At 33.4% G+C, this 23477-nt stretch overlaps 4 protein-coding genes across 6 annotated transcripts; 2 read left to right on the forward strand and 2 right to left on the reverse strand.

Moving 5' to 3' along the window:
* Positions 1-1402: 1402 nt before the first annotated feature.
* Positions 1403-22509, reverse strand: LOC108742664 (sialin). Of its 2 annotated transcripts, XM_025980642.1 has the most exons (9): positions 17244-17361; positions 17103-17187; positions 4875-4993; positions 4542-4744; positions 3837-4073; positions 3385-3690; positions 2113-2392; positions 1801-2042; positions 1403-1730 (listed from the first exon to the last, which is right to left on the reverse strand). In XM_025980642.1, the coding sequence occupies exons 3-9, from the start codon at positions 4882-4884 to the stop codon at positions 1527-1529; spliced, it is 1482 nt and encodes a 493-aa protein (XP_025836427.1). In that variant the 5' UTR covers positions 4885-4993; positions 17103-17187; positions 17244-17361; the 3' UTR covers positions 1403-1526. The 2 variants fall into 2 exon arrangements, with proteins under 2 accessions (XP_025836427.1, XP_025836426.1); XM_025980641.1 differs by lacking the exons at positions 17103-17187; positions 17244-17361 and adding an exon at positions 22166-22509.
* LOC112906465 (mitochondrial import inner membrane translocase subunit TIM14) lies at positions 2554-3197 on the forward strand. 2 transcript variants are annotated; one of them, XM_025980644.1, is made up of 2 exons: positions 2554-2661; positions 2738-3197. In XM_025980644.1, the coding sequence occupies exon 2, from the start codon at positions 2747-2749 to the stop codon at positions 3110-3112; it is 366 nt and encodes a 121-aa protein (XP_025836429.1). In that variant the 5' UTR covers positions 2554-2661; positions 2738-2746; the 3' UTR covers positions 3113-3197. The 2 variants fall into 2 exon arrangements, with proteins under 2 accessions (XP_025836429.1, XP_025836428.1); XM_025980643.1 differs by having other exon boundaries at positions 2561-2671.
* LOC108742675 (2-hydroxyacyl-CoA lyase 1) lies at positions 6938-9837 on the reverse strand. Its single transcript, XM_018477970.2, has 7 exons — positions 9794-9837; positions 9707-9730; positions 8239-8660; positions 7844-8184; positions 7600-7785; positions 7303-7538; positions 6938-7245 (listed from the first exon to the last, which is right to left on the reverse strand). The coding sequence occupies exons 1-7, from the start codon at positions 9835-9837 to the stop codon at positions 7026-7028; spliced, it is 1473 nt and encodes a 490-aa protein (XP_018333472.2). The 3' UTR covers positions 6938-7025.
* On the forward strand, positions 10604-16434 carry LOC108742657 (cyclin-dependent kinase 5 activator 1). Its single transcript, XM_018477935.2, has 2 exons — positions 10604-11405; positions 14366-16434. The coding sequence occupies exons 1-2, from the start codon at positions 10644-10646 to the stop codon at positions 14762-14764; spliced, it is 1161 nt and encodes a 386-aa protein (XP_018333437.1). The 5' UTR covers positions 10604-10643; the 3' UTR covers positions 14765-16434.
* Positions 22510-23477: the final 968 nt, after the last annotated feature.

Genomic DNA, 23477 nt, shown 5'->3' on the forward strand with positions numbered 1-23477 from the left:
GAGAGAGTGGAGATACAGGTCCAACCAGTCGTAAGACTAACGACCATAAGGTGATTACGAGGGGTTTTTGGCGTTTCTGATAATTAAAAATAATCATCGAAATCGGTTGGATGTCAGTGTCGACATGGCGTTTGGTTTTGAGTAACACTGAAGCAAGGATTCAGAAGTTAGTAAAGAGTATGCAGTCACAAAAATCGCCTTAAAATAGTATGCTTATCTCTGTAATAAAAAATTAAAGTATTGTCGACTTTAAACGATTTAGTATGTGTTTTATTTATAGATGGAACGAGCCTTTATTCATTTACATTTACTGTATATCATCTCCAAACAGTTGATGATCCATGGTAAGACAGAAATTTTATGGAGTGACCCCTCATCACTTAAAGTTTAAAAACCACTGCTTTTAAGAAGTAAAACCTTTTTTGATCGATTAAAAGCTAAATAATAATAATTACCATCGGCAATTCCCAAAGAGTGCTATCAAAAAATTATAGCAATCCTAAAAATGTAAATGTACTGGAAACACTTAGAAAATGTATTGCTTAAGCTGCAATTAATGTTTTTTAAAGATTTACTACATGGAATACTCAAAAGCTGCCAGTTAAAGCGTTCGAATTATAAAGAGGGAGTGAGCATTAGGATAATAAAGGATAGAAAATTCGCGTTCCAATAACAAAAGGAATAAGAATAACGTCGACAGGAAAGTTACAAACAATTTTTATATTATCTAGGTTTTTTCTTATACATATCTTATAATGTACTTAGGACTTTGATGAGGGTTGAGGGACTATTGTTTCTGTATTGTAGTCTTTTTAATTTTTTTGTTAAAAACTAAATAAAATTTCTGACTTCCAAAAATTTTGTAGCTTGCTTGTATAATACATTGTTATGTATAACCATTTCGAAAACAGAATTTCTTTAACTGACACAAGTACTTCTTAAGAAAATGGGAAACTGCAATTGTTGGAGATATCATTATGTATCGCTCCAATATTTATTAAACATTACTAGTTCTTCCCCCTGCCCCCTGCCATTTTTATTGCTCCACTATGACGTAGTGTCGGCCATCATTCTTTTCTAATTGTTGCAGTTGTCGGCCATCATTCTTCTTCAATTGTTGTCGCTTTGTCATTGACGTCGGCCATAATGGTTTTTTAATAGATAATAGTAATCAATGATTAAAATTTAAAGGAATTGTTTGTAAATAGATATGTAACGCATCGTACACTTCAGCATAAGAAATAGCTGATACTAACTTTCATTTACGTAATACTACTTTGCCCTGTGCTAACAGCACTCATATTTTTTTTATATATAATATNATTCTACCAATATTTTGGTAGTTGGATACGTAACTTAAAATAGGTAAGTAGTTAGATGGTACCATTTATTAACATACGCAATAGTATAAAGGTCTCAATACTGGATAATATTAATTTAAACATAAATACTATACAAAATAAATCTATCTTATTATTAATGCAGTCAAATGTTGTATTTATACTTATTAATTATCATTAATAATTTTAAATTTTTGTACTCTCTATTTCGCTTCCCTTGTCATAGGCGAGATTGTCAACCCCCTTTTCGTTATTATTATCACTATTACTGAAGGGAATATTATTCCATTCCTGCCGTTCTCCCGAACCAAAAATGCAGAAGAATATCCCGCAGGCAATGTAAACTGCTGCTCCAATCCAGAAAACAGTATGCCACTCAACTTGTCCAGCCTGGGGATACATACGTAAAGTCAATATTGGAACTAAGTATAGTTAATAATTATTTATTTGGGGAAATTACCGATCCTGCAGTTATGTAGCCTGTAAGCATGGGTGTAATGAACCCTGCCGTCGATCCTATACAATTAACAATTCCGTACAAGGAACCAGCAAAATTTGGAGCTAAATCATGAGAATTTTGTAAAACGGTAACAGTAGAAGCTCCATTTGAGCCTAATGATAAACTAATTAACACTATAGCTAATGTTGCATCACAGCCAACCATTGTTTGTGCTAAAAGAAATAGCCCAGGCAAGAAATGGGCTGTAAAATGCCATCATAAGTCTTACAATCAATTTAATTCAAAAAAAAAGAACAAAAAAACACGACTTACAGAACGTAACAAATATTTTGCGTATATTTGTAACAGATAATCGGTTTCTTTTCCTAACCGAATCTCCAATGTAGCCAAATATAAATCCACAAATTAATCTGGCCAGGTATGGCACCGCTGCAAGGGTACCAGAATGGCTTAAATCAAATCCAAGCACTTTGGTCATATATTTGGGCCCAATAGTAAACAAAAAGTAAAGGCCCCACAAGCTACCGAATTGTAAAACGACAAAGGCCCAAAATGGCACCGAAGAAAATATTTTCACATATGGAGGCATTTTCTGAAAAGTGGTAAATTTTATTAAAGTACATTGTTAATATTAGTCGCATAAAGGTGTTATTTTAGCTAGAATACAGTTTTATGTTTTATTATTGTATCAAAAGGCAATTATAAGTCTGGTGACTAATATTAGGAACTTTTATGCTGCTGAGGTTGTGTGCGCTTAACCTTGATCGTTCAGGCAGCAGCAGCTGACTACAACTGACGTTTTCGTTCAGTAGACGTCATAAAATTCTAGTGTTAACGTCGGAGGTTCCAATTTTTTAATAAGTAATCATATGTATGATTTTTTTTAATACCAAGCGTTTACATTAAGGGAATATTTATTAATAAATGTGTGTTTCAGTTTGTGAATATGTCAAGTGGTGTGATAGTTGCAGGCCTAGGGCTTGCAGCGGTGGGATTCGCTGGCCGGTACGTAATGAAACAGTTACCCAACGTGGCGAAAACTTTTAACGAAGCTGCAAGCAAAATTCCTAAATTCGATTCCGAAACTTTGGCAAACGCAAAATACTACAAGGGGGGTTTTGAACCACAAATGAACCGGAGGGAAGCCGCCCTCATTTTAGGTATTACTCCTAGCGCGAATAAGACGAAAATTAGGGATGCTTTCAAAAAAGTAATGGCAGTCAATCATCCTGATCGTGGTGGTTCACCATACATTGCTTCTAAAATCAATGAAGCCAAAGATTATCTTGAAAAGCATAGTAGTTCATTTTAAAAGAAAATAGAATGTAGTTTTGGACAAAAAAATTGTAATAATGTAAAAACTGTAAATAATTACCTCTTAAATATAAACTTGCAAAAGAACATTTCACCTTTTTTGTTTTTTTTTTTTGGTAATGATATTTAGGTGACCCTTAATTCATAATATTGCACATATTGTGTTTTATTTGTGACAATTATAAAAGTATGACATAGGTGTTTGACCATATTAAAATAATCCATCTTATGTTTAATTTGACTTGAAGAAAATTAAAATTGTTTAATTACCTTGGTCTTTGAAATAGTGTCTCCTATACTTTGTATGACATATTTTTTTTCGCTTTCATCGATCCGTGGATGTTCCTCGGGGGTGTCTGTCACAAAGTACCACCAGGAGAAACACCAGAAAAGTGCGATAAATCCTGGTACATAAAAGGCATACTTCCATCCCCATGATTCTATCAGTGCCCCACAAATGGGCCACGTCAATACAGTTCCCAATTGTCCACCCAGCAATGTCCCCATGAATTTACCTTTTTCGTTCGGAGGCGCCCATCGCGAAATTAAACAATGCAGAGCTGGGTAAATACCGCCCTAAATTAGAAAATCTGCATTCATTTGTGAAATGAGACGTATTTCTGAATGAAATATCGATTCAAGTAATTAAAGCGTAATGTCATAAATCAAAAATGCAATTTATTTTATAACCGAATGTGTAGGTAGTATAAAGCGACTTTTACCGCAACAAATCCGAGAGCGAATCGAATAATTATCACAGAAATGTAATGCCAAGATGCAGCGATCGGCGTCAGAAATGTTAATCCAGCTGATGCTATAGTTGTAATTGCAACCGTCTTTCTTGGTCCGAATCTCTCTGCTACGAAACCACCCGGTATGCATGTTATTGTATATCCCCAGAAATATGACCCTAAAATATAGCCTTGAATTTTGGAGTTCCAATTATAGCGCTCTCCATGCTGGAAAACACAATAAGTACATGCAAACCTTATTAAAAGTATTTATGTAATACTTTTAGATCATACTCTCTTTTTCTGCCATTTGAATTACGCCACACGCAACGATTTTTTTTAAGGTGATTATTTTCCATTTTGTCTTCAATGTGTCTAATGGATTTTACATCAGTCACTCTTTTTAATTTGAGTAAGTTGGTGGATAATAATTTTATTCCTTTGATTAGGTCTAAGAATGATTTCTGATATTTAAAAAATATATAGTGCAATTGTTTGATTAATTACAGATATTACAATTAGCCATTTCTTCGTTGACGTTATCAAAATGACGGTTAGCGAATTCAGTTGTTCAAATTTGAACTTATTAAGGAACGAATTCAGTAACCTTTAGAATTAGTTTTACTGTTTTAACCTAGTTAATAGCAAAGCTGTAATGCTTTGTTCATTAAAAATATTTAGTCATCGGTTACTTACATCTGCTGTTGCGCTGCTTTCTTCTAACGTGTTATTAAATGGTTCGTTTTGCTGCCTTTGACATTCCGATTTAGTAAGGGGTGAACTTTCAGTTCTATTTGTCATGGCAATGATGTTCATAGACATATTGGCACGTAACATGTATGTTATGAGGCATGCATTAAAAATCATAATGGCCACAATGGCTCTAGTAGGTAGTAATCCTACAACAGCACAAGAAATAATTATCTAAAAATCTGATTATATCGTTTTATTTTTATTGGTATTATTTTGAAGAGTTGACGATTCCTATGTTTTGAGTTTCCTAAAAATGTATATAGTACCACTTCCTACCTGTGATCATTTTAATGATGGTTTGATTCTGGAATGCTCCAAATAGGATCGCAACTGATTAATCCTTAACTTTCACCAAATTAGCATCAATGAAGATCATTGAAAATTTGCCAGTGAATCTGCAACAAAACAATTGCACGGTCTATCACTGTCGTTCAAGTTGATGTTCAAAAGTATGGACTTCCGCACTAAGGTATTGAACATTATTAATTGCCGTTGCAAAAATACGATTCCACTCATACAATTTTACTTTAGTGGGTATGGCTGCTAACAATATTGGTTATTAAAAATGCTATAAAAATAGTTATATAAATCTGGTCTAAATGTGCTGGTGAATGTTATAATCAAGCACGTAACTACACTTTTCCGGGATCCTTGATTTTGAAAAGTGGGAAGATAATCTTCCATTAATTAAAGGAAACGAAAGTAGTTTCAAAAAAAATATTATAGAATATCTTCACCTGAAGAAGCCAATGTTTTGGTGAAACAATTGTTGTGAACTATTAATGTATATATTTTTTTGAAACTTTACTTTCGTTTCCTTTAATTGATTATGGAGTTTCAACAAGTAAATCCTTCTACCATTAACAATCTACCATGGTGAAGAGGAATTGTTAAATAAGGATTGGACAAGCGCATCCTCAAAAATTTCATGAAGTGGACGGTTAGGTACAATTTTAGCTAAAGAAAGATAAACTTACGATTAATTCAATAGGTGCAATAAATTAACCAAATTCTTGCGCCTTCAAGGAACAAACAATAAGGACCTTTTTTATTACTCTTTGATAATGAATGTCTAATTGAAACAATTGTTAGGAAATTTTTTTTATTTCTTAACATAATTGGTTGAAACTGAATTTAGTTGAATTTTATTTGACAAGTTGAAATATTTTATTACGAATGCACAATAACTATAGGGTTGTTCGGAAAGTCATTTCGTTTTTTCCCGACAGAGGATTTAATTGTATTCTTTTGCACCCAACTACACATTTAAGCCGTATAATTTTTATATGCTTTAAGAGCTCATATAGCAAGACTTGTGTGTGAAAAATTCCAATTAATTCTACGCAGTAGTTTTTGGTTGGTGCCCTTTTAAATATGGAGAGCGATAAGCAGCATTTTCGACATATCTTACTGTTTTACTACAGAAANCTATTTATTTATATTATTTAATTTGCCCTTTTGCACCTGTTAAATAATATATTATTTTTTATCTATTGTTATTTTCTTTACGTTATTCTACTGTTATCATTTTTCGAAAATTGAGGTTACGTCTATTCGTATAATAATATAGGTCGACAGTTGTTGTCTTGTCACTCCGCGAATATTTTTGTAATGTTACCTGATGTCTTATTAATATTTATAGTTTGTGATGTGACAGTGTGCTGTGGATGTAGGTTGTCATTTGTTCTATTTATTAAGTTGATATGTTATCACATAATAAGTCATAAGAAGATTGTTGCACGTTATTATATTTTTTCTACGTGGCCATGATGTTCACTATGCCTGCGGTTGTCGAGAAAATTATAAACAAATGGTTTCAAAATGATTCATTCTTTTTTACAATGTGCAAAATATTATTGCATTACGCTCGGGTGAAGCATTAAATGATTTCTTCCTATTTTCTTACTTTAAGCCTCGACAGCAACAGGTACGGCAATAATAACGATCAATAGTGACGTATATTATTATTAATTAGTTATTTATGAATTTGGAAATTTAGAAATTAAAAGCAAATAGTAAATGAAACGTTTTGGTTAACACAATGTAAATGGGGTGGAGTTGTTGATGGTGATTGAGGAGTCGATCAATCAAGTCAACGACTAACCTTTAAGCATTGTTTATAAACCAAAAGTTATAAATAATTTTACCGAAAATAGTGTAATGATATCGATACAGTTAGTACTAAATTCGTAAGATTCCGATATTCTGAAATATAATTTAATTTTAATCAAGACAATTCTTTAATAATGTGATGGTTATACACTTTTATTTTTTAAGTATTTGACTGATTTTGAATTACTGAATAATTGATGGTTATCGTTGATTAATAAACGTAGACATTAAACGTTGCTTTTTTTATTGTTCAAACCTGTACACCACCACAACACCAAAAGCAATAACAACATAAAATAACAAATCTGTACATATTTACAATTTCGACTCCGTCAGCCAATTAAATGCTTGCGGTTTTCTATCAGCCGAAGGATTGATAGCAATGTTAATTATACTTGGTAAATGTTTTTCCTTAAGACATTCTCTCACAGCCGCTTGAACTTCCGGTATAGTTTTACAAAAGTACCCCGTACTTCCAAAAAGAGACATCATATTTTCATAGCGGCACATCACAGAAAGACTTGTTGGAGGAATCCTTTTATAGAAATCTTGTTAAAGAACCCAAATTATTTTACACATGTATCGTACTTACGCTTGAGTAGCAGGCTGAGAATTTTGAAGTTCATTAAAAGTTTCCTGATCAAGACCTCCGTAAATTCCATTATTGTTAATGATCACAATTATAACCGGTAATTTGTATCTGACCATTGTTTCCACTTCCATTCCTGAAAATCCGAATGCAGAATCACCCTCCACACATATCACTCTCTTCGAAGGTTCGTATTTTTGACACCACAGAGCGGCAGCTATTGCAAATCCTAAACCTACCTAAGAAGGAGTATAATGATGATGAACTATCAAGCTTTATCAAATTTTATTAAAAATTTACCCCCATTGTTCCAAAAGTTCCTGCATCCAGCCTGTGCCTGGCTAAATTATTTAACAGCATCGTCCTCCCTATGTCCATCGTATTGGCCCCTTCGCTTACGATCAAACAATTTTCGGGCAGCTGACTTTGTAAGTGATGGAAAACGGTGTAATAGTTTAGTGGTACCGAAGTGTCTTTTACCATTTTCTACAAGAGGAAATACTGAGTGACCGTGCATAATTTCACGGAAACAAAAACCTGTTACTTCAACTCCTAACTTGTTCTGCTGACATTTTTGTTTTAAAAGCTTCCACCAGTTGGTGTTATCTCCAAAAACAAATCCTTTTGCTTTTACTTCTTGTAGAAGTTGCCCGATGGCAGGTTTCAAATCACTAAAGATTGAAACGGTTGCCTTGACACTGTTGTTCAGCTCTTCTGAACAAACGTCGATCTGAATTATTTTGACGTCCGGGGCATATCGTGGAGGTCTTCCGAAATGCAATATCCAGTTTAGTCTTGCCCCAAAAAGAATTATTAAATCTGCTTTTTGAAGAGCAGTTGATCTCGCAGATGCTACGCAATGTGGAGAAGAATCAGAAACTACACCTAAAGAATGAAACATTGGAACCAGGAGGTATTAAAAATTATGGAGAATCAAACCTTTGCCCATTGGAGTAGCAAGAAATGGTAAATTTGTCGAATGAATAAATTCTCTTGCCAAATCTTCTGCCCTTGCATAAGCTGTTCCCTTTCCCATAATAACCAACGGTCTTTCTGCCGTAAGAAGTATTTGTACAGCTTCTGAAATGACTTGAGGGTTGGGGAATGCTAAAGGTACTTCGGGTGATGTATAGTAATCGGGGATAGAATTTGTTGGTACTCTAGCTTGGAGAAGATTTCCAGGAAAATCGAGATAAGACACTCCTGGTTTTCCAAATCGAGCCAAACGAACGGCTTTCTCTACGTGCTGGGGTATTAAGGAAACACTCGGGGGTCTCGCTGAGTATTTACAATAAGGTCGAGCTAATTCAATCTGAGAAGATAGGAAAGAGTGCCAACAAAATCTGTACAGATGGTTCTTACTGCNACATGTATGAATGAAATATTAATATACCATTTTTTTTCACTAATGTGTAGTTATTTAAAAAGTACTGAGATTTCTTTATACAAGCTAAATAAAACTATGCCAATGATGTATATTTTTCTATTTTCGTTATTGTAGCATCTGTTTTCAAATTACTTTTTTCCAACTGCATCCAATAGCTTGAATAGGGTTGATGACAAATTTCAGAAAGTCTAAAATCGCACCATTAGGGAAGACCATTTAAAAAATTTTCCGAGCCTCACGAAAGGTGTACGATTTTTGTAGGCCAACATAACATGAAGACTCATTAATCATAAATAAATTGCAAAGGCTACATCAATCTGTTTTTTTCCCTTTGACTGACTTCATTATTTTGAATGCCAAAAAATGTCTAACAAAAAGACTAATTACCAAATTAGTTACAACAGAGCCGTACGAAAACATAACACAAAGCAAGGTGGGGTGAAAGACCTTTAATCTACAAGAGTTCTCTTACTAAAAACACAGGTCGCTATTTCTAAACCAAATTTACTCATACATATAAAATTCCATTACGCAACCAGACTTGTATCGATCGATATATGTCTGCATGTTTATAAACGCACGAAAGGTTTTGCTCTGTAACTTTCATTTAAATTTGCATCCAGCTAGCAACCTTCTTCCTCCCCATTGCCCAGAATTATCCTTTGATAATTAATGACTACATGGAAATGAACAATGGTACCCACTCATGAGTTAAGGATGCAGAATGGAATGAGTAAATCCAAAGGGAACGGATGACGAATGGAAACCTTTGGCGAATTTATCTAAATCTAAATCAACCGAAGAAACATCAAAATATTTTTTCAAATATAAACGCCTGTCAATTTACGTTACGTCATTGTTACTAATATTTAATGCTCATAATCATAAAATATTACATATTGTTGCAAATTATTGGAAGAAGTTGTAAAACTTCCGATGCAAGATACATGTAGATAGGGTAGATGATCATACTGATTGCTTCACTGCACAAGTCGTGTAATTACTCTGTACTACCCTTACCTTTGCAAGTCATAGCCCTCACAACTAGAAACAGTAAAACAAAAAGAGGGGCTTGCTAGATTATACAAGCTGTCTGCATTCGCTCACCCCATCGAAGAGGGTAACGCACTCGACTCTCTCCTTCTAGCCATGGCTTTGTAACAATGATAGGTATTCCCAGAGGGACGACCCTCCGTAATATCCTTTTATAAGAATCTAAATTTTGATAAAGTAGTCGCGAATATCTTCACAGTACGTTGCTACCCACGATTTCATCAGCGAGATCGTAACAAGACTGTTAAGTATAATTTAAAGGATTTCTCACATCCGATTTCATTTAGTCTCCATCTACTCTTGGGCGCATCTTGAAAAAGTCAAATTGTAAGAGAAACTGGCTTGTTATTTTTTTTTTAAGTTTTCGTGGAAGAGGGGAAATCTTCAAAAGAAACCCAGCCGTCCGTACGACTAGGTAGTGTCGGATTCCCGAGGAAGAAGTCCTCGGACCTACCGACTAGAACCCCTATACCTCAGGCCTTTCTAGGACAAATCAAGGTCCTCTTAAGCCCTGGTTTGTTAAAGATCCAGGAATTAACTTTGATTAAATGTGACGAATTAACATTTTTCCTTTAGACTGCCTCTTTTGCACAAGGGATGATGACCATCCTACCCCTATTCTGCAAATCAAATCTGCAGGTCATGATCGATGGATGGTAGTTTTGTAATGTGTTGAAATATTTGGATGTAGAAAGGCAATAAGAGTGGAGCGTGGAGATCACATTTATCCCAATAGTCATCTTGGCGTCTATTGATTTCTTATGACATCATCGGGTTGCCAAGCGACATCGGGCGTCGGCGCGATAGTGAGCCTAAGATCGACCCCTGGGCATCCGGCGCCACCACCACAGTGCGTCGCGTAAAATGTGCTAAAAAGCACCCTCTAATCACCTCCTCCTCGAACATGGGGACCGTGCTTAGCTTTTCACCGCGAGAACGAAGACCCGTGTACTCCAGTTCATCTACTGGTGATTTTACCCTCAACAACTTCTCCTATGAGCAACTGAATAATGCCAAAAATCGCGAACTCAAACTCCCAAACTCAGCATCCAGCCAGAATCTCCAAAACAACAACTGCAACAACATTAACAACAACGACAATGCGCGGATCATATCGGAGAAGAACGCGCTCGAGAAGAATCTTAAGAAGCATTCGCTTTTCATCAACGCCCTGTCATGGAAGAAGTTTTCCACCGCAAACAACAACAAGAAGAAACTCGACAACAAGAACAAAAATGTCACCGTTTTCAGGCAGCCACTTCTCGATAACGTCGTCATCGACAAGAACAAGAACCTCAACTCTAACAAGCAGCAAGGTGGTTACAATTATTCCAACTGCCGTAGCACGGGTACTTCGACATTAGCCCTCGACATTGTGAGAACCAATAACGCCAACAACACTAATAACCACCATGCCAACTGCGAAAAAGTGTGCAATAAGCAAACGGCTCTTTTGAATCAGCATTCCCATTCCCAAAACCAAAACCAGGTCGTACCAGTACAGGTTCCGAAAAAAACCGTGATACAAGCCTCTACCTCTGAACTGTTAAAGTGTCTCGGTATGTATTTGCACACAAAATGTTACAAACTTCGGGACTTCCAAGCTGGCGACGCTGTAATGTGGTTGAGAACAGTTGACAGAAGCTTACTCTTGCAGGGCTGGCAGGTTAGTACAAAAAATGCAAAATAACGAAACGAAACATTCCACTATTTATTTGAATAAGATTTTCAAAAGGAATTGCAATTCCTAATCAATCTATCGTCCTGCCGCCTCGCACCCAAACTTTTACCCAAACGGTTTCTTTTGATTTTTGAACATAAAATCATAAAAATCAAAAATTGCAATAAAAGTTGATTCGATCAGGTTCAATTTATTGATTTAATGTTCACGTTTCTTCATTTAATAACAGGCATCTTTCTGTTCTCAAGCTTAAAGATTTTTAGACGGTTAGATTTAAAATGCCAAAGGTGAAATGAATGTAATCATTATCCTACAAATTCCAAAGTTCAAACAATACAATTTATCTTCATACAAACGATAAATTACCTACAATTTAGGGTTTATGTCGTATGTATTTACATTTCATTCGATTTGTAAAATTATCTGTTGAATTTCTAAGTATTTTAGAATATTAACTATCTTTTCGACCGATTTAGACCTTCGCATTGATTACCTTTATTTCTACCTAAACCAAAATCCAATTAAAGTATTCGGGTTTGTCGTTCAAATTCAACACAAACCTGTGAAACCTCTTACGTACTTAATGGTTATTTGAAGTAAGTCCATTATTAATGAAGGCATGCGACACTATTGATTTTTTATCGGTATTGTAAACAACGTGGACAAAAATATAGGTTTCTATTATTAATATCCTATTTATGTATGCAGAAATTGAATTTGATGAATATGTTGATTACTCTGTTGCGTTTTTGATAAGAATGAGTTATTTTATTGTTTCTAAAGGGAACAATATAAGGATCAAGTTGTAAATTTTAATAGAATCTTAGTTGGGCATAAATGTATCATAAAAAAGACAAATCTAATGAGAATAAGATTTTAGCTTTTAGGACTATCATGCAGTTGACCCATATCTTTATTGAATTAAAAATGATGCTTCAAAACAATAAAACATTACAGTCCAAAGTTCAAATTAATAAGTTAAACTGCGTTTCGGCATACAAGGAATCATCCTCAGTAAGTAAGAGACTGAGACTTCGTTTGATTTTCTTATATTTTTCAAAAAATTGCATTTTCTATTAAACTAGAACCAATACAAATTTGACTTCCAATATGCACGGGTTATAGCCCTCAACCTCATTTATAAAAGGCTAAAGAAGCATACGGAAATGTAACTTTAGGAGGGTAGTTGAATCCAGTCATGTCTCCAAAGGATTGTTTCAAAAGAGATATCCAGTTGAGGGGTCGATGTGCCCTTCTATTCGGCCATGATAGAGACTTTCCAGGGCCACCAGATCTTGAAATCGATTTTCCTCGAACCAGACATTTGTTTGCCAAAGCACGTCTACATTTTACAAGTGATGCAGGGGAAAAATAATACACCTAACACTAATTGTCTAAAAGAACCTACGAAATGTTTCAGAACTAATCCACACCTGTTAGATTAGGTAGGTAATGTTGTCTAAAAGGCGTAGGATAATAAACTCACATGAAATTACGTTGGAAGAAGAGGCCTTTTAGAAGAATTTTTCTTTAATTAATAATAGCTACGATAAGGAAGAAGACAATCCTTTTATGTATATGTTAAATACGACTGTTAATTTTTAGCATTACGTTATGGATTTTTTAATTAAATGTTTACCACTCTTTTTGCTTATGTTCATGCTTTTTATGAAGTTAGAAATTGGAACGTTTCGTGACTCTAAACAAAAATTACATTTTGAAATAGCGTGATTTCTCCGCGTTTAGGGGTTGAGAATATATTTACAATCAGTTTTATGACTCCACGTTGTTGTTTCTTAAGCGAACATAGTATCGATTTGGGTAAGCCACGGTCGAGAACGAGGTTACTGAGGCCAAACCTAATATTTAGAGCCAATCATAAACCTAAAAAAGTACAAAACGACGCATAGGTAACCAAAAAAAGATTACATTACAAGATTAGTTGTGAAATTACTGAGTTCCTCTATTCTTTTCCTTTCATTCAAAATCTAATTATTGTAAGAAAATAATAAAAAATTACAACGTGTAATTATACAACACGCTACTGAAGTGAAACTTCTTCAAACACACAAACATATCGGGATAGGGGTTACGGAATTGGTTTAATGGCATTATTTGTACACTATGAATTTAAATTTTACACTATAGATGCCGGACTTGCCTGTAACGAATGTTGCATTGAAGCGCGCTCACGGCTCAAGCGATTCCCACTACGAACTCATCTACGTGGCCGAGTAGGGGGGGCATCCGTTGCAAGATTTCGTTACATAGCAACTCGCATGAAACGAACTTACCCTACCGTGCGTAAAGAAGTTTCACATCAATAAATGATTTATATTTATTTATTTTACATTACATCCACGGTTAATTAATAAAATTATTCATTTTACGATGTCTTATACTCCATGTGAAGTCAAAAAAGATTATCATCACCAGAGGCATATAAAGGTTGGTGAATTAAGTTGATTTACAAGATGTTTCACAAGCAATGTTGCATTCTTCTTTAGAACTGAAACCAATTATATACTGCTTGTGCAAGGGTCCAATTAGTTTAAAAAGTTTATGTCATATTGTGTATTATTTTACGTATTATGTACCTATTTGTATTACAATCGCAATGACATCGCCAAAATCACGTATCTCACAATTGCAATGTGTTATGGTATTATTAACAGTATTAAAACTATGTGAAATGAATAATTTTGTTGATCAAGATTCATTTAGTTCAGTTGTATTGTTTAACAATGCTTTTGGTCAGATATTCCGAAATTACAAGACGTAGATTGCGATAACCTAACAACCAACCAACCTGAAATCTTCATTGTTTCATTTTATTTTTTATTTTCACCTTCTATGTCATCTTCGTTAGGTACTTACTTATTGGATTATTTTAAAGTAGATTTGAAATTCTACAATAAATACCTATTTATTTTCTTTTCTTCTAGGACGTTGCCTTCATTAATCCAGCTAATGTAGTATTCGTTTACATGCTAGTGAGAGATCTGGTCGAAGACGACATTGATTGCGAACAGGACTTGCAAGCCGTGGTTTTGACTTGCCTCTATCTGTCCTATTCGTATATGGGCAACGAGATATCGTACCCGTTGAAGCCCTTTCTTGTTGAGGATTCAAAAGAGAAGTTCTGGGATCGGTGCCTGAACATAGTGAACAGACTATCGTCAAATATGCTTCGCATAAATGCGGAGCCTGGTTACTTCACCGAAATATTCACCGAATTGAAGGCCTGCGGTCTTAGTAACGTTGTGACATCCAATATGGCAACAGTGACATGCCAAACAGTACCTGTTGTTCCATGTAATACTGGTTCGACAACGGCTGCCTGACAAAAGGAGATAACTGTAGTAAAATTAACTTTAACCGAAGCTCCTACGGTACCGTGCCAGGTTTAGTCGCCGCTCCCATTCCCCATCCATTGTGATACCAACGACCGATATTTATTAGTAGTTTGTACAGAGTTGGCGCAAAAAATTAGCGGAAAAGGGAAAAACGAAAAGAACAACAGTTCAATTCCTCGGAACACGGCGTCGAAAAAATGCTAACGAAAAAGTATGTTCGAAACTAGATCTAACTAATGTATTGAGCGAAAATACAAGAAAGGCTATTAATTTTGCGCATTTAGCAGGCCATTCCAAAACACAATGCTTACTAAACAACGTTTAATTTAGAAAAATTAAAATACTGCGTATCTAAAATGCTAACCAACCATTCGAACAAACCAGAAGTTAAAATTTATTAATCAGATCAATAATTATAATGTTTCTATGAGGTGCATCATGAAGTTATTGGTAAAGGTATATAGGGATGTTTAATTAAAGAATAGGTAACTGCCAGAAAATGTCCGAAATTAAGTGCCTTTTCGTCAAGAGGAATTACAAGAAAAACGAGTTGCTCCCGTTCGTTAGTTCGTTCGTTAGTTGTAAGTTAAATCGTTTTCTTTTTGCAAAATTCGGTTTCCGTTATGTTACGGATCGGGCAATATGGGCGCCATTTTACTTATTGTATTGTCGTATTGCTGCAGGTTGTCAACCGTTCACCGGGTTGCATATTCAGTAATGGCAGACATTCGAGAGGATATTAATGAGTACAGTATTCGTTTATATCAGGTAAATGCGAAGTAGGTATTAATTAATCTTATACCACGGTTACATAAATAAACTAAAACCGTTTTTTAACTAAATTTTGTTTGTACGTATTCCTTGATTCAATTCTGACGCTTTTGGTTTATTTCTCATAATGTTAATATTTTCTTAGTTATGATTTTTCAAACATCTAAACAATTAGAACTGGCATTATCAAAAAGATCTCGAAAAAGTCTTCTTTGTTGGTCTAGTTTTTAATGCCTGTTTACTGTATTATTTTAATTTATAAAAAATTGTAGATATTATTTTTATTGAAAATGAATCAAGAATATTAATACTTTTTCTATTCAAGAAAGGAAACTTTTTGGTCTCTGTTTTAAACATTACCTGGTCGGTTTACAAACTTGATAACCTGCATTTATATACCGAGAAAAATCTCTTTATCACAACCATGAATAATTTAATGGATTTTCCGAACGAATGAGCCAATATTACCCGAACTACTAAGGCATTACGATTAGATGTAAGCTAGTGATAAGCGTTTGAATACAAACAGAAGAGAAGAAAACAATCGAAATTAGTAGAGAAATTTTAGGTAATCATAACTTAAAAATGAAGACGTTACACCCATGACGAGTATTATCAGAACTTCCTTTGTAGAATTTGTTGCAGTTAGAAGTATAATGAGTAATACATAATATGTAGTACCTAATTACTTCTTCGGAATGGCCATTACAATAGTCGATTCTGTAAGTCATTTTTAATAATGACTGTTTATGGCAGAATCCAATTTTAGCTTATTATTTATATTATGAATGTCAGTTCGTTTATCTGACCAATTCTTTATATTATTCCTTAACGCTATTAATGGCTGGGAAGGTGCAATTCAAAAATTCTAGTCTTAAAGAAATACAGGATAANTTTGGAAAGGTTTGGAGGTAGGTCTAATAGCACCATTAATGGAAAAATCATTAATTTCTAATTCTATAGTACACGAAGTTATTATTTTTTTAACGTAATTTGAACCTTCAACAAAAGTTGTTCTAAGAAGGTTGTTCAATTACCTACCGATACCTAATAATCTCACAATTTTCTTAATGTTAATTGTTTAACATCCTACATAGCAACAAGAACCCCCTCGGTTCCACTCGCGCTTGTCCATCACTTTTTGGCAGAAGGTGGCCAAAACCTTACTTCATTTATTGCTAATTTCTAATTGTACGTGGAATTACTATTTTGCAAACTTAATTTGGACCTTCAACAGAAGTTGTTCTAAGAACGTTGTTCAATTACCTAATTACCTATTAATCCAACGAAATTCTTAAAGCTAATTGTTTAACATCCTACATAACGACAAGAACCCTCCGGGTTTCACTCGCGCTTGTCCGTCACTCTGGCATAGAGTGGTCAAAAACTTACTCCATTTATTGCTACGTTTAGAAACAATTTTCGACCTTCCCAGTAAGTTCTTACTGTTGGATACTGTAAGTAAGTATTTACTAATAAAAGTACCCATGTATTTTACTTGTGTTATATACTTATCAATTAAAACAAATTCGATATCAATTAAATCCTACACTACCTTTTATTAGTTATTGAGTATTATTCGATTTTGAAGAATGCGAAAGGCATGTCAACATTTTCCTTATCAAACCTATTGTTAACACCTGAAATTTTAAACAAACAATATTTCTTACAACGAATTTTGATGTATAATATTTACCTATAATAAGTATGTAGGAACGTTTGTTTATACTCGATCCCTCCCTTACCTTTAGCAAATTGCATTTTTATCTATTATATTTGCTTCGTGACCGAAAAATGCTTCCTGCTTCGAGATAATACACGTGTATTTTGACAACATAGTAAAAACGTGGTAATCGTAATTTGTTTTGAAACTAGTGTAGGTAATTATACAGTCTATTAGGATCAGTACATACCAAATTTCATTACTATGTGCCACGGTGCAAAAATTTTTAATAGTTATTGCCTGCCTTTAAGTTGCCATTAAGTAATAGAAAGCTGTATTCACATTTGTTACACATGCTTATATATATATATATGTATGTATACGTATGTATGTGATGATAGGAAATAATTTCAGCAAATGTTGCAAGGACAAACCTAAAACGGTTTTATATTCATATATGCATTAGCTGCAATATTGAACATCAATAAAATTTTAACCTTTATTGTCTAATGTACATTTTTTTTAATAATACAAAACTAAAAATACCTTGTGTTTACGTAATTATTTTAATTAATTAACATTTATTATTTATTGTTAGTTTTAACTGTTGAAGCCTTGGCTTTTAATATAAAATTCAAATTATTATGTATTGGTTTTATCTTTCCACGAAACCTTACGCAAGGAAAGGCTTTTATATGATGCTCTTGCACTCGCTTCTTTTTATATGACATTGTTTGAATGCAATGAGCTTTATTATGCACTGTATATGGTGAAGCTGTAAAAATATTGTACGACAAAGTTCTTCATAAATACATTGTTAAATTATAATCGTTAAACATTTTGATAAAGATCATCGGTACTGTGTACATTTTGATTTTCCGTAGGGTTGATTTCTAATACCTAAAAGGTTTCTGACTTCATTCTTTCTCTGCCATTTTACAGAGTTAATAACATCGGTAAATGTCTAGATGATGGCCCCTACGGGGGTGGGGGTGGGTGCGATCGAAAGAGTGGGTCTCCCCCACCACTGTGCCATAAAAAGTTCGTGGCGGTCTCACCCCCATAAAAACTTGTGGGGGTTAGATGGCGGTGGGGGTAGGGGGGATCGAAAGAGGGTGGTCACCTGGTTAAAACCCCATAAAAAGTTTTGGTGTTTGAAAGTTGATTATTTTGACAATTTTCATACACTATAATTGAAATAAAATTCAATAAATAAAATATTTTCAAGCGGGTGGAGGTAGGGGATCGAAAGAGGGTGGTCACTTGAACAAAACCCGATAACCTAACCTAAGGTAACGTATTGATAAAGATATTTAAATAATGTTTTACATAACTTTCTCAATANGAGTCTCGCTTTCAGAGACTAAGAGACTGAACATTTTTATCTCGGGAAGTCTTAGCCAAGGTTCTGTAACAATGTTTTTTTAATTTTGATGTAGATTTAGACATTGCTAGGCTTGGGAGAAAGATAATTTTTTTGAGGCTTCAACCATTTTCTAAATCTAAAAACATTACTTACCTACCTGTATTCCTGGACTTAGGACAAGGTCAACTGAAAGGCCAAGAAATAATGTAATCCAGTATTGTGAAAATTACTAATTAATTTTTTATATCATGGGGCTTCCCAAAACGCTGGGCCCTATGCCATTGCAGTTATATCATCCCTTTAAATACTTGTTACATTACGATTATATTGCAGCAATTATGAAAAGAAATTCAGTCTCAAAAACGTTAATTCAATTATTTTTTAATACATACGATTTTAGGTGGGTAGATCCAAAATTGTACAACATTATGTGATGTAACAATTACAATATCAATCATCTAATTTTAATTAGTCAATTTACGTAATGTATTTTGTTACGTTATGATCTGAACATTAATCATAAATAATTGCAAATATATCTACTTTTATTAATTATTATAAAAGCATCAGGTGGAAGCTTAAAAAGCAAGCCTGATTGTATTCTTTAAATGTGAAATGATTGATTTATTTGCAAATAATTATATGTAAAAAGAGTTAAGTAAGTTGACATTATAGCATTATATTTAATTTTGTTTTCTCGTGAACCCTTTAAGAATGTCATTTAAAGTTTTTGTACTGTATATAACTCATACCAAAACCTGTTAAATACTCTTAAGAAAAGTATNCTTTCGATCCCCCATCAAGGGGCTAGACCTTTACCATAAAATCAAATATTATTTAAAAAGGATTATATAAAATACAGAATATTTAATTTTTCAATAATTATTGAATTGTGAACGTCAGCAGACATTGTAGGAATTATACACAATTTCTTGGGAGCAAACAAGGGCATGCCAAAGTCATTACCATATTAAACTTTTTTGATTTACCGGTAATTACAGGTATAGGTGTTTCGTTCGCAATTATTCATTTTTCAAGCAATCTGATGTAGATTCAAAACAATTCAAAGCTGCATGGAGATAATAAAAACCGATCAAACATGATTGTGTAACAATGCAGGGTTATTTCGTAATTATATAGTTCACGTAACCTTATAATTACTCTAAGTCTGCTCGAATGTAATAAGAATTAAATAAAATTCGAATAAGCATATCACGGTTTTGTAATAATGAAAAAAGACGTGCACAGGATGGACTTTTTTATATGCGATTGCTACAGCGTAACGTAGCCGACTATTAGAAACAATTAATTCCTCATGCACGGCTTATTTCAATTTCATTGTCAGAGAAACAATCGAAACACGCTATAAGTTATAAACAAATCTAAAATTGTTTCTGGAAAATTTCCATTTTATCAAATATAAATCGACCCCCAAAATACTAGATTTTTAGCCCGAACAGAAGACTGAAACTTTTGGACTGATTTCTAGAAAAAATGATAGAAGAAGACTCTTAACTGTTGTCACTCTACAATGAATAATAGAAATAAACACGTTTAAATTACAAAATGTTTTTATTATTTCCGCGTAGTGCCTTCTTCAGGTGGAAGATTACTAACTACAGTCGAACCTGGATAAGTGGTCCCGTCATTTTGCCCTTCTAAAGCCTCTATAAGTGAGAAACATAAAACCTGTATGAGTGACAGTCGTTTTTCATGCGTGAACCTCTTTATGTGAGATTGCTACTTGTCTATACTTCTATAAGCTGCAGTTTACTTTTGCTATTTTATGACTCGTTCTTAAATTTCAAGAGACTCTTATTTCATTCGAATAACCAAATCTGCGAATGACCGATTAAGTCTTTATTATTTTATTATAGCCAAATGTGCGTACCGACTTGTTTATCAATCTTATTACAGTCAGTTCATAAAAGCAGTTGCGAAGAAAGGTCTTGTACTTCTTCATAATGTCTTAACTAAAACTCAATGTGTTGTCGAACCGTATTTTTATGGATCTCCATAAGTGAGACAAATTCCTCCTGTAACTCTGTAAGCTAGAAACTCGGGTTAGTGAGAAACCTCTATAAGAGAGAAAGAGATCGCGGTCCCTTGAGCTCTCACTTGTCGAGGTTCGACTGTAATTGTAAAATATAAACGCAAATGACTAGCTAAAGGGTTGCGGTAGATAATGATCATAAAAACAATGAAACATAAGAAAATATTCAGATATGTACAGGATCCAAATTAAAGAAGTTTGCTATGGAACTTGTAATTGTATATCGCATACATACCTTGTTTTTATCAATTACTCAATTACCATTAAACGTAAAATAATATTTTATGTGTTGAAACTTTCCTTGAAATATTACTTCTACAATATTTCTATTTTATTTTATCTTGTTCACTTATGACTGGAAATTCTCGTTTATTTTCTAGTTTAATTTTCGCTAAAACGATTAAGAGTGTAGTGATGTTATGAAGAACTATTTCTCATTTTCTCTACCACATGAATCAGTATTGATAATTTTGACAGTCCGTATCAGCAAAAGTTGTAGGTACTCATGTTTAAACCTTTTTGAAGTTAATGTTTAATTAAAGGGTATTATTTATATCCCAAATAGATGGCAATTGCACCTTTGGGATTATGTATTTTGATAAGTGTCTATGCAATGGTAAATACTGGAATTATCAAAAATATATAAATGAACTTAGTTGCTTTTGAAGCCACAAAAGAATAACTACATATGTAGTTTTAAAACAGTTATGAATAAAATACGTACTTGTATACCTGAGCAAATTATTATACTTAATTTGTGGTTAAATTTTACCACAAAATATCTGAATTTCCAAGACAACGACGGATAGTGTTTTTCCACCACAATTTGAAACTTGATGTTATAATAATTAAATTTATTATAGGTGTTAATGATTTTAATACCTTTTGCAATTTTTGTAGTCATACTTTGATTTGTGGGTGCCAATGTACAATGGGTAATTGTTAATTTAATGATTCCCAGATTTAAATATTTTAATGATTATAGCAACATATCATCTGATATGCATTTTGAATAAATTATCGATTTACTTTAATAGTACTTGTACCTACTTAGTTTCAATTTAAATATAGGTACCCATTTATACATAGTTTAGTTTTATTATATGTTTTTTCTAATCTTGTCATGACTATAGATTATTGTAATTAAATACAACTATTGAAGGTCCTTCCATATTAAATGTATTACTTTAATGTTTCTTAAAGACAATTGTTAGACATTAATACTACAATTAGTTGTAAAAACTTAAAAATTGTTATTGGGGAAATGGATTCGTTATTAAGGGAAATTTAATTAACACGCTCTATAGTGATACGTATAAAGTGCATAATAATTTATTTTCGAAATCAATTAGTAATGGAACTAATACAACACCTTAAAGTTTGCATTAGATTAAATAAATTTTAATTGACTTTGTTACTTTTTTTTTTATTATTACCAATCTATCTTGAGCGCAAGTGTTTATGATTCAAAATTTCATTAACTTCTTATTGTTAGCTAGATATTAAAGCGAAATGAAAATTTATTTATATCCTTACCGTTAGTGAAAAGTTTAGAAAACTCATTGATGATTGTTCTCTAAATAATAATAATTAAAATTTAAACGATTTCACGTCAACACTGTTTCGGAATTACCAAAAAAGGCACTATTATTGAATTTTAAACTGAGCACACTTAAGTGATGTTTTAATATTTTTGCTTTGTCGTTAATTTATGTAGTTAACGTGCTGCTGTTATTTTCAAAATTATGTTGTTTAAACGTTGCACTAGTGCGGAATGTAAAATGCTGCTAACACTTTCACGTTTGTTGTACCGACCATTACTGTCTGCACACCAAGAAATACAAGGCTTATCAAAGGTAAAAATGTTGAACTGGCAGCTTAACTACATCGGAAAATTGGCGTGTCTTATTTATTTGCCGAAGGACTGCGTTGAAATAGGCTGAAATTTTTCTTATAAATACCTCACAGCAATTATAAAATACAATATACACATAATTGTTTGCGAAATGCCCAATCTAAGAACACTTTTTATCGAAATTTCAAACAAAGTTTTTGTGAAGTGAAAGTATTATTGGTTTTTACAATATTTTGGTTTTTCGATTGTAAGAACGGTTTGGGATTTTATTTATTAAAGAAGCTGTTACAAAATTATTGTAACAATTAGATGAAGAATTCTAGAATATTTCTGTTTTTTAACAAGAAAAAGGAATTCATTAAATAAATTTTAAAGACAAAATAATACTTATAAAAAATGATTTACAATAGAAAGGATATAGAAGCTTACTAATAACCAAATCTGCGAATGACCGATTAAGTCTTTATTATTTTATTATAGCCAAATGTGCGTACCGACTTGTTTATCAATCTTATTACAGTCAGTTCATAAAAGCAGTTGCGAAGAAAGGTCCTNGAAGAACATACACGAATTATACAAGTAAATTATTAAGATTTAAATATATTCATAAAAAAATGATATCGCTCATCGTTCAATAAAGCATGCATTGCTAAGTTCATTTTTTTGCCGCGGCACTTCTTTGGTAGCGCATGCTAGTGATGTTTGGGGAATCCCTGCTTTCTACTTTTAAAGGACCTTCTTGCACTACGCCAGATTCAAATGAGTACTAACTTTTTACGAAATTTATTTGGGTCTCGGTAAGCTTTTAAAATATATCTATTGGGTTGTTCGGAAAGTCATTTCGTTTTTTCCCGACAGAGGATTTAATTGTATTCTTTTGCACCCAACTTCACATTTAAGCTGTATAATTTTTATATGCTTTGAGAGCACATATAGCAAGGCTTGTGGCTCTCACTTGTCGAGGTTCGACTGTAATTGTAATTTGGTTGGTGC

The sequence above is a fragment of the Agrilus planipennis genome, unplaced genomic scaffold (genome assembly GCF_000699045.2).
Source record: "Agrilus planipennis isolate EAB-ADULT unplaced genomic scaffold, Apla_2.0 scaffold3, whole genome shotgun sequence".
NCBI classification, from domain to species: Eukaryota; Metazoa; Arthropoda; class Insecta; order Coleoptera; family Buprestidae; genus Agrilus; species Agrilus planipennis.

Excerpts from the sequence above, each read along its gene's own strand:
- LOC108742675 (XM_018477970.2), bottom strand. The coding sequence starts at position 9,837 with ATGGCTAGAAGGAGAGAGTCGAGTGCGTTACCCTCTTCGATGGG. Across the intron at positions 8,185-8,238 it reads TGCTACTCCAATGGGCAAAG|GTGTAGTTTCTGATTCTTCT; the intron begins GTTTGATTCTCC and ends TTCATTCTTTAG. Across the intron at positions 7,786-7,843 it reads AGAACAAGTTAGGAGTTGAA|AAAATGGTAAAAGACACTTC; the intron begins GTAACAGGTTTT and ends TTCCTCTTGTAG.
- LOC112906465 (XM_025980644.1), top strand. The coding sequence starts at position 2,747 with ATGTCAAGTGGTGTGATAGTTGCAGGCCTAGGGCTTGCAGCGGTGGGA.
- LOC108742657 (XM_018477935.2), top strand. The coding sequence starts at position 10,644 with ATGGGGACCGTGCTTAGCTTTTCACCGCGAGAACGAAGACCCGTGTAC. Across the intron at positions 11,406-14,365 it reads TACTCTTGCAGGGCTGGCAG|GACGTTGCCTTCATTAATCC; the intron begins GTTAGTACAAAA and ends CTTTTCTTCTAG.
- LOC108742664 (XM_025980641.1), bottom strand. Across the intron at positions 4,074-4,541 it reads AAAGCAGCGCAACAGCAGAT|CATGGAGAGCGCTATAATTG; the intron begins GTAAGTAACCGA and ends TGTGTTTTCCAG. Across the intron at positions 3,691-3,836 it reads TCGCTCTCGGATTTGTTGCG|GGCGGTATTTACCCAGCTCT; the intron begins GTAAAAGTCGCT and ends TTTCTAATTTAG.